Source organism: Hyla sarda, chromosome 10 (assembly GCF_029499605.1).
Source record: "Hyla sarda isolate aHylSar1 chromosome 10, aHylSar1.hap1, whole genome shotgun sequence".
In the NCBI taxonomy this organism is placed as follows: Eukaryota; Metazoa; Chordata; class Amphibia; order Anura; family Hylidae; genus Hyla; species Hyla sarda.
This window is the reverse complement of record NC_079198.1, coordinates 15,187,076-15,197,797: the sequence shown is the minus strand read 5'-3', so window position 1 is coordinate 15,197,797 and position 10,722 is coordinate 15,187,076. Positions and strand designations below refer to the sequence as shown.

Sequence of the window (10,722 nt, the reverse complement as noted above, 5' to 3'; positions counted from 1 at the left end):
ACTCTTTAATTCAGATCCATATTTAACCCATATAAGGGTATGTCTGCACCCATTTTTGTTTATAATCAAAATACGTCGGACAATTTTACACTGTGCAAACATAGCCCAAGGGACACATATCAACAACAGGAGACTCAAAAAATAAAAAAATACTGATGAAGGAAATTTTCACAGATTTGTGCAAAAGTAAAAGCTACAATATATATCTAGCTTAAAGGGGTACTCAGCCGCTAGGCATCTTATTCCCTATGCAAAGGATAGGGGAAAGGATGTCTGATTGAGGGGGTCCCCCAGCAATCCCTGTGCAGCACCCGGTGTTTTGAACGAACTCTGGGTTCTGGACAGTTGTCGTGACATCACACCATTCCTTTCCTTTTTTTTTTCTTTGCCTTTATTTGAACTTTGCCCATAGCTTTATATTTCATGGCGACTATAATACTAACTGATCAATAATAAATCAATGCCATTTCTGGAAGCTAAGTAACATCTGCTACTTCTCTGCATGTCTCCAAAATGGCTACTTCACCAGACAGATCTATTGAGGACACTGGGAAAGCTGGGGCAGCTCTGTGCATACAGTGAGTCCTTCACTGGGTACTGCCGGCAACCAAGCTTTCCCAGTCTCCTGAGAGAGAATATCTGTCTGATAAAGCAGCCACATTGAAGCTCTTCAGGAGACTGGGAAAACTGGGTGGCAAGCATACTGTGTGCCACCCAGCTTTTCCAGTCCCCTAAATTGATAAGCTGCTTCTTACTTCTTACTGCAGCAGCATGTCCATGCTCTCCCATTGATGTCTTTTCTCCCCCTCACTCTTCCCTCAAACCACAGTAAATGTCCCCCCCCCCCCGCCAACCCTGTCCCCTCTCCCTGCTCCTGCTCTATTTTCTGCACCTACCTGCCAGACAGCTAAACCATGACGTTGGTCCAGCAGCAGAATTTCCTAAAACTCCCGGGCATTCTCTGCATCCTGAGAGTAACACAATCAGGACACCTACCAAAATCCCATAGACTTGCATAGGCTTCTGGTACCATTATGGTTGAGTATGATTTAACTGTTTGTGCTCCGCCGTTTAATTCTTGGGCTGCGGAGATTGTCAGTAACAGGACATCCCTAAACTCTACTATTTTTTTTTTTGTTGATAAGACACATAAGAAAAATGTGTACCTTGTTCAATCAAAATATCTCCAGCCGGTCCGAAGTTACGACTAAGGGTAAGTTACACCCCAAAACACGCCACTTCCTGTTTTGCACACACATATATACACACATATTAATATATATTTTTTGATAGATAACATAAAGTAGTTGTTTGCATAGAAAAATCTCCACTAGAAGTCTTCCATAGTAATAGGTTACTGGAATCCGTAGTCACCTCAAACAATCAGTAGTCACCTCATTGGTCCGTGCTGATCTCCACTTTCTGGTCTCCATCTTCTTGACATGTAGATGTAGAAGATTCTGTCTCATGGAAATGCAGCCCCCATTCTACTTAACAGCTAAAAGAAATACACCATAAGTTTGGATGAAAATGGCCACACCCTCTTTAACCCCTTAGGGACTCATCCTATTTTCCCCTTAAAGGAGATCTGTAGTGCTTTGAACTTTATCCCCTATCCGAATGATAGGGGATAAGTTTTAGATCGCAGGGGGGGGGGGGGGGGGTCCGAGCGCTGGGGCCCCCTGCGATTTCCTGTACGGGGCCGCGGCAATGTACAGGAAAGGGGGCGTTCTGTCCCCGCATGACGTGACAGCTGGCATGCCCCTCCATGTATCTCTATGGGATTCATGGAGGGGTGTGCCGGCTGACGGAATGCCCCCTTTCCTGTACATTGACGCAGCCCCGTACATGAGATCGCAGGGGGCCCCATCGCTCAGACCTGCCGCGATCTAAAACTTATCCCCTATCCGAAGAATAGGGGATAAAATTCAGAGCACTACAGATCTCCTTTAAGGAATTTTCGTTTTTGCATTATCGTTTTTTCCTCCTTCCCTTCTAAAAATCATAATATTTTGCACCTACAGACCCATATAAGGGCTTGTTTTTTGTGTCACAAATTGTACTTTGTAATGACATCGCTTATTTTATAATATAATCTGCAGCGAAACAAAAAAATAAATATTTGTGGGGTGAAACGAAAAAAGAATTGTCATTTTGTAAATTTTGGGGGCTCAGTTTCTACTCAGTGCACTTTTCGGTAAAATTACACCTTATCTTTATTGTGTAGGTCCATATGGTTACAAGGATATCCAATTTATATAGATTTTTTTTATTTTAATAAAAAAAAATTATAAACTACATGCACCAAAATTAATGGCATTTTCTGACACATATAACTTTTTAGTTTTACGTGTACGGGGCGGTATGAGGGATCTTTTTGATCGCTTTTTATTAATATTTTTATGGTATATAAAGTGACCAAAAATACACAATTTTGGATTTTGGTATTTTTTGTACGCCATTGACTGTGCGTTTTAGCTAACCTTATATTTTAATAGTTCGGACAGTTACGCATGCGGCGGTACAACATATGATTATTTTTAGTCTTTATTACATTATTTTATTTTAAAAAATGGGAAAAGGGGGGGGATTTAAATGTTTAATAAGAAAGGGGTTAATGAACTTTAACCATAGGGGGCTACAACTTTAACCATAGGGGGCTACAACATGCAATATTCTGATTGCATACACTGTTGAATGCTATGCCATTGCATAGCATTGAGTAGTGTAACCGGCGCTCTGTTGCTCTAGCCTGCTGCGCAGGCATGGAGCAGTAGATTGTTGATCGGATGACAAAGAGGCAGGTGAGGACCCTCCCGTCATCCGGTAAGCTGATCGGGACATCACAATTTTGTCGCAATAGTCCCGATCAGCTCTGCTGAGCTGCTGGGATTCTTTTACTTTTGTCTTAGATGCCGCAATCAACTTTGATCACGGCGTCTAAAGGGTTAATGCCGGGCTTCGGCCCGATCGCCCGTGCCCAGCATTAGATGTAGGTCCTGGCTGCCCATAGCAACCGGGACACACCGGGTTTAACCCATTCTCCACCGGTGAGAACAGTTTAAACCAGTTAAACTGGACCAGGGTGTTACGCCGAGCGCTCCGGGTCCCCGCTCCTCCCCGGAGCGCTCACGGCGTCTCTCTCCCTGCAGCGCCCCGGTCAGTCCCGCTGACCGGGAGCGCTGCACTGACATGGCCGTCGGGGATGCGATTCGCACAGCGGGACGCGCCCGCTCGCGAATCGCATCCCAAGTCACTTACCCGTCCCGGTCCCCTGCTGTCATGTGCTGGCGCGTGCGGCTCCGCTCTCTAGGGCGCGCGCGCGCCAGCTCTCTGAGACTTAAAGGGCCAGTGCACCAATGATTGGTGCCTGGCCCAATTAGCTTAATTGGCTTCCACCTGCTCCCTGGCTATATCACATCACTTCCAGCACTCCCTCGCCGGATCTTGTTGCCTTGTGCCAGTGAAAGCGTTTAGTGTTGTCCAAAGCCTGTGTTACCTGAACTCCTGCTATCCATCTTGACTACGAACCTTGCCGCCTGCCCCGACCTTCTGCTACGTCTGACCTTGCCTCTGCCTAGTCCTTCTGTCCCACGCCTTCTCAGCAGTCAGCGAGGTTGAGCCGTTGCTAGTGGATACGACCTGGTTGCTACTGCCGCAGCAAGACCATCCCACTTTGCGGCGGGCTCTGGTGAACACCAGTAGCCTCTTAGAACCGGTCCACCAGCACGGTCCACGCCAATCCCTCGCTGACACAGTGGATCCACAACCTGTAAGCCGAATCGTGACACAGGGTGTACAGGTACGCCCTGAGTCCTTAAGGAACAGGGATGCAGGGCATACGCATACGCCCTGTGTCTTCAAGAGGTTAATATGGGTCATATTAAAGTACACAGCAGTTGGAAAATAACATAAATATAAGAACTGTTTTAATAAAACCATTAATATCTTATAAATCTGCTCCAACTGCCCATTTTCCATGTCCTCCCAGCACTGACTAGGAGACTAAACCCCACTTTAAAGGACCAAGACTAAAATACCAGAAGGGGCAGGTTGGCGGGGGCTTCTCAGGCTTCTCACATCGCTGACAGACTGACAGGGGAACCTCTCCTGAGGCACAATATATGGACGCCGGATTTCCCGCTCTAACTGCTGATCCAATTAGCTGCCACCACTGGATCTTTTCTGCCCAGCAACCGAACATCAGTCTGGAGAATCTGCCCAGCAACAACTGGGGTAAGACCACCTGTGGGAAAAGAATAAAGGAGGGGGGAGAGGGAACAGACTGGACCGAAACAATAAATGATTAAAGACAACCATGACTAAAATAACGGGGGGGGGGGGGGGGGTTCGGGGGGGGCACAATTCAGTGTATCCCCCCTATTATAAGGGGATGGGGACCCATGGCTTCCCAAGCAGGATTAGGGAGCCTGGGCACATTTTAAGCCCTAACAGAAGCCTTGGTAGCAGTCCAAGCACTTCCTAGAGTTTATATTCCATTTTATAAAAAAATTTCAATTTTTTATTTTAATAAATTGTAAAATCGAATAAATTTATTTAATATACAACTAGTCTGTTATTTTTACACATCATATCTATATTTATTTAAATATATATATTTATTTTATTTTTACTTGAGGTCTGTATCTCTGTATCACATTTTAGTATTTAATTCTCTTTTGGCATGTGGGTTATGTGTAACACAGTTACCTCGATATATATATCTCATATTCTAATATATAGTGTGAGCCCCCCCCCCCCCCCCCCCGATCCACATTGGTTTCTCTGGACCTCTGAAGACCACATTGGGTTGTTTTCTAGACAAAGACCAAATGCTCTATAGTTTAAAGATACTTGGCTTCACCATGTGAATTTTTTTTTTCTTCTGTAAAAACAACTATTTCCACCAAATGTATCTGGGACAATGTAATCCACATATAAACTCATTACACAAGAATGAGATGATAGAAGACTCGGGTTGTACAATGACAATATAAACACATTATACAAGGACAAGGTGATAGGAGACTCGGGTTACACAATAGACAACAAAGCAGAACTGTAAATGGAGACTGGAAAGTTGGTGTCCTTGGATCACCAGTACTTATCCTGAAGGAACATAGAGGGATCTGATAAGATCCTCATCACTAGAGATGGTTTGGAGACATCTGTGGGGGTTTCCTGATGCCCCATTCATGTCACTATACTGTGTTTGGCTTTGGGACTCAATTACACAGAACATTGTAGAACATATTAATGATTAAAACATAGAGATACAGTAACATTCCTTATATCTGACCTCAGTTGGGCCTAAGGATTTGAAAGGATCTAAAAGCATTGGGGGCACCAACCCCAAGGCATATGTTTAGTAGCCCCTAATGGTTTATGACATGGCTATTATATAACTTTTTAATTCCCCAACTGATCTGTACACTATTCCTGAATATCATAAGAGTTTTACCCATAGATAAACATTTGGTCTGTCACAAAAACTAGTGTAGATATATAATGTCTTTATACCAGGGCCAAATAATCTCTCCACTTGGAGACACCCAGAACTAGGAGGACCAATGTAACCAATAATATCACCATCCAGTGCCCATATAGATGGACATTTATTATGGTGTTTAGAGCCTTTTTATTTTTTTTTATTTTTTTACTCTGGGCGCACAAAAGGTCGCATGTGGGCCTAAGACAATTTTTTTAAGTTTTTGATAAATCTCCCCGATAAAATGTGTTTTGCTTATGTTCTTCAAATTTATCAACCCCCTGTGTTAGTATAATAAATCTGTCGCACATAAGAATAAACTAAGGCAAATAAAGATTACTTCAGAACTCGCTTACTGAAGACAGCAATGATAAATGTCCCCATAGTGGTCACATACCAGCGCCGCAACGGCGCTCTGCAGGGTATAATCACACTGTACACCGGATGACTACAGGTCACGTCGTCTTTAATCAGAATTTTCTAAATTTTTGAACAAACATTTTAGGCTTCCACACCCCTAGACATGCCCCTCTCTATAGGGCCCAATATGGTAATACCCCACACAGTAAAAGTACCTGCCTTCATAGTAACAGTTTAGTTTCCCCTATCCTGTAGCTAGGCCCCTTATATGTCTCTATACTTTAGCAAGACCCCCTTCTGTGTCCCCACACTGTATCCAGGCCCCCCTACTGTATCTTGGCCCCCCTTTTCCGACCCCATATTGTAGCTAGGCCCCCTAATCAACCCCCATACTGTAGCTTGACCCCTTGTGCATCAATACACTGTAGATAGATCCCTACTATGTCTCCCTACTATACCTAGGCCCCCCTTCTGTGTCACCATACTGTAGCTAGCCCCCTTCTGTGTCACCATACTGTAGCTAGCCCCCCTTCTGTGTCACCATACTGTAGCTAGCCCCCTTCTGTGTCACCATACTGTAGCTAGCCCCCCTTCTGTGTCACCATACTGTAGCTAGCCTCCCTTCTGTGTCACCATACTGTAGCTAGCCCCCCTTCTGTGTCACCATACTGCAGCTAGCCCCCTTCTGTGTCATCATACTGTAGCTAGCCCCCTTCTGTGTCATCATACTGTAGCTAGCCCCCCTTCTGTGTCACCATACTGTAGCTAGCCCCCTTCTGTGTCACCATACTGTAGCTAGCCCCCCTTCTGTGTCACCATACTGTAGCTAGCCCCCCTTCTGTGTCACCATACTGTAGCTAGCCTCCCTTCTGTGTCACCATACTGTAGCTAGCCCCCCTTCTGTGTCACCATACTGTAGCTAGCCCCCTTCTGTGTCATCATACTGTAGCTAGCCCCCTTCTGTGTCATCATACTGTAGCTAGCCCCCCTTCTGTGTCACCATACTGTAGGTCTGTGTCACCATACTGTAGCTAGCCCCCCTTCTGTGTCACCATACTGTAGCTAGCCCCCCTTCTGTGTCACCATACTGTAGCTAGCCCCCTTCTGTGTCACCATACTGTAGCTAGCCCCCTTCTGTGTCATCATACTGTAGCTAGCCCCCCTTCTGTGTCACCATACTGTAGCTAGCCCCCTTCTGTGTCACAATACTGTAGCTAGCCCCTCTTCTGTTTCATCATACTGTAGCTAGCCCCCCTTCTGTGTCATCATACTGTAGCTAGCCCTCCTTCTGTGTCATCATACTGTAGCTAGCCCCCCTTCTGTGTCATCATACTGTAGCTAGCCCCCCTTCTGTGTCTTCATACTGTAGCTAGCCCCCTTCTGTGTCACCATACTGTAGCTAGCCCCCTTCTGGGTCACAATACTGTAGCTAGCCCCCCTTCTGTGTCATCATACTGTAGCTAGCCCCCCTTCTGTGTCATCATACTGTAGCTAGCCCCCCTTCTGTGTCCCCATACGATAGCTAGGACCTCTTCTGTGTCCTTATACTGTAGCTTGTTGCCTTTTTGTGTCCACATAGTGTACCTTGGCTCCCTTCTGTGTCCCACAGTCCTTTTAGCCCTCTTTTGGGCCCCAGCACTTTAATAATATCCTTTCTTTTCCCCCAATGCAATTATTATAGCTCTTTTCTGCCAATAAAAACAAATGTTTTGAATATTTTGTTTGTAATTTTGTATTATTTGCATATCATTAACAAATCTATTGCTAATGTGTTTTCCATAGTTCCTCAGGTCTTCTTGTTTTAATTTTAAATAAAATTGAAACTAAATTTAGAAGTTAAAAGATGTTTCATTTTTTGTGCAGCAACATATACAGTATAGATTTCTTTACATTGAGTTAAATATAACACTAAATAAATGAGCAGATAATCTCCATTATCTCCTGTCCTTGTCCTTCTATCAGTGGGGAGGAGATGACTGTGTAAGGAGGAGTCGGGGTCTTGGATAAATAGGAAAGGGATTGCAGCCCATGACATCCACTGACTCCATCTCCAGCCGCCATGATCTTCATCCTCGGCCTGTTCCTGCTGAGTGTCTCTGCTGTTACTGCAGGTAATAACTTCGCTCTTCATTGTCTTATATTTTTAGTCATGTGATCTATTTGCATGTGATCTATTTGCTAAATCCGGTTTAGGGTTTGCACATGATCTTCTTAACTTTTTTGGATTTTTTGCTTTTTTACCTCAGTATTTTGTCATTTTCACTCATACCATTGAGGTTCTTGAGGTGTCCCTGCTCCTACTTTTGGCAAAGATAGAGGAACAATGTTCCCTCCAGGACACAGGTGATTACTGGGACACCTCAAGCAGCTCTACAGTGTGAAGACCCCAGCAAACAGCTCTCCATATGTCCTTGGACAGAGTCACCCTGGGCTTCCTTAAGCCCAGCACAAGAAATAAGTCCAAACACCCACCCTCCATCTATAGAAAATGTGTGTAAATCCACATGTGATATACTTTTGAATTTATCCAAATTTGTTTTTAGATCTCCAATGTCTATTGATGCCTGGAAAACTAAGACAGATCGATGCCGGTGCGGGACAAGTGTACGGAGTCAATGACAAAGGAAACATCTTCAAGATGGTCAATAACAACTGGCAGCAAGTTTCCGGGCTGCTCACTCATGTGTCGGTCGGTCCTGCTGGAGTCTGGGGGGTCTATAAGGACAATAGAGTCTACAAACTGCAGGACAACAAGTGGAAGCTTGTGACAGGTAAATATCAATGAGGTTTATATATAATATATAATATACTGTTAAATTGTTATAAAACTGTATATTATCATGGTTTCTGCAATAGTTGGGGAACCTTATGTTCTTTTTATGTTTGGGGGGGGGGGGGGGGGACTTGTAAAAATTCCAAGAATATCAACATGTTAATTAACTTTTAGTTTGAGCTCTGGGAAATGAATTAGAGTTGGTAAAATATATGGGTCAGTCTTCTCCCCATTTGACCACTCACTGGAATGCCGACCATAAAGAGACAAATATTGCAAAATAACTTCTGTTATTTAACACAACAGCTTCAAAATCATTTATATTTTTATATTAATTAAAATTATTATTTATATTTAATAAAAAAAAAAAAAAAAAAAGAGATTGGATTATTATTATTAAATATCTTATGGTGCCCTGATCACACATTATTTTACGTTCTCTTGATTCAGCCTCCCATTCTTGAGACATCAGGGTTTATAGTTTGTCTGACAACTTCTATTTTTTTTTATATGAAATGGTGGGCGGGATTATACAGTCAGGGGGTGTGCATTAGGCATACACACCCCTCATTGAACAATATTCACACCCCCTGATTGTATAATCCCGCCCATCACTCCCATTGTTAAAATTAAGTTCACGCCCATCTGACTGATTCTCTGAATTGTAAGACAAGTTATAAGCCCAGGTTTTTCAGGAACAGAAGGGTGTATCAAGAAATTGTAAAGAGGTGTTTACAGTATAGCTTCCCCACATTAGGTGCAGTACAGTTCCCCACATTAGGAGCAGTACAGTTCCCCACATTAGGTGCTATATAGTCCCCCACATTAGGTGCAGTACAGTTCCCCCACATTAGGTGCAGTACAGTTCCCCACATTAGGTGCAGTACAGTTCCCCACATTAGGTGCTATATAGTCCCCCACATTAGGTGCAGTAAAGTTCCCCACATTAGGTGCAGTACAGTTCCCCACATTAGGTGCTATATAGTCCCCCACATTAGGTGCAGTACAGTTCCCCACATTAGGTACTATATAGTCCCCCACATTAGGTGTAGTACATTTCCCCACGTTAGGTGCAGTACAGTTCCCCACATTAGGTGCAGTATAGTTCCCCCACATTAGGTGCAGTATAGTTCCCCCACATTAGGTGCAGTATAGTTCCCCCACATTAGGTGCAGTATAGTTCCCCCACATTAGGTGCAGTATAGTTCCCCCGCATTAGGTGCAGTATAGTTCCCCCACATTAGGTGCAGTATAGTCCCCCACATTAGGTGCAGTATAGTTCCCCACATTAGGTGCAGTACAGTTCCCCCACATTAGGTGTAGTACATTTCCCCACATTAGGTGCAGTACAGTTCCCCACATTAGGTGCAGTATAGTTCCCCCACATTAGGTGCAGTATAGTTCCCCCACATTAGGTGCAGTATAGTTCCCCCACATTAGGTGCAGTATAGTTCCCCCACATTAGGTGCAGTATAGTTCCCCAACATTAGGTTGGCAGTATAGTTCCCCACATTAGGTGCACTATAATTCCCTACATTAGGTGCAGTATAGTTCCCCACATTAGGTGCAGTATAAGTCCCCACATTAGGTGCAGTATAGTCCCCCCCCCACATTAGGTGCAGTATAGTTCCCCCACATTACGTGCAGTATAGTTCCCCACATTGTGACTAACACCAGACATTACTCAGAAATGTTCTTCTAACTCTTCTAATATGGCTCTCATGTGTTCGCGCCTACAGGTTACCTGAAGCAGGTGGATGCCGGTGGTGATAAGTTCCTGGCTGGAGTGAACGCCCAGGATAATATCTTTTGCTTGATGCAGAATTGTACAGTCTCAAGGTCTTCCCTTGTGACATTCCTACCTCTTGATGGCGCTCTGAAGTATTACAGCTGTGGACCATTTGGTTGCTGGGGAGTCAACAACGTTGATGATATCTTTTACCGTCAGGATGTGAGCCCCAATACCTGCCAGGGATCTAAATGGCAACAGGTGGACGGCAAACTGATCATGGTGGAGGTCGGCACAGATGGCTCAGTCTATGGTGTCAATTCAGTCGGAGAGGCGTTCAAGAGGTAAGAGTCACATGATAAAGAATTTACA

General features: G+C 44.2%; 2 protein-coding genes across 3 annotated transcripts in view; one reads left to right on the top strand and one right to left on the bottom strand.

The window, feature by feature from the left end:
- LOC130294199 (fish-egg lectin-like) overlaps nucleotides 1–4,101 on the bottom strand; it is a 47,243-nt gene extending 43,142 nt beyond the window's left edge. For both annotated transcript variants that reach the window (XM_056543743.1, XM_056543748.1), the window contains exon 1: nucleotides 4,041–4,101. The gene's annotated coding sequence lies outside the window, so the exon portion shown is untranslated. The remainder of the gene's footprint in view (nucleotides 1–4,040) is intronic.
- LOC130294202 (fish-egg lectin-like) overlaps nucleotides 4,100–10,722 on the top strand; it is a 7,176-nt gene continuing 553 nt past the window's right edge. Inside the window, exons 1-4 of the mRNA XM_056543759.1 lie at nucleotides 4,100–4,236; nucleotides 7,811–7,959; nucleotides 8,392–8,619; nucleotides 10,361–10,694. Of these exons, the coding sequence (XP_056399734.1) occupies nucleotides 7,908–7,959; nucleotides 8,392–8,619; nucleotides 10,361–10,694 (614 nt within the window). The 5' untranslated portion in view covers nucleotides 4,100–4,236; nucleotides 7,811–7,907. The remainder of the gene's footprint in view (nucleotides 4,237–7,810; nucleotides 7,960–8,391; nucleotides 8,620–10,360; nucleotides 10,695–10,722) is intronic.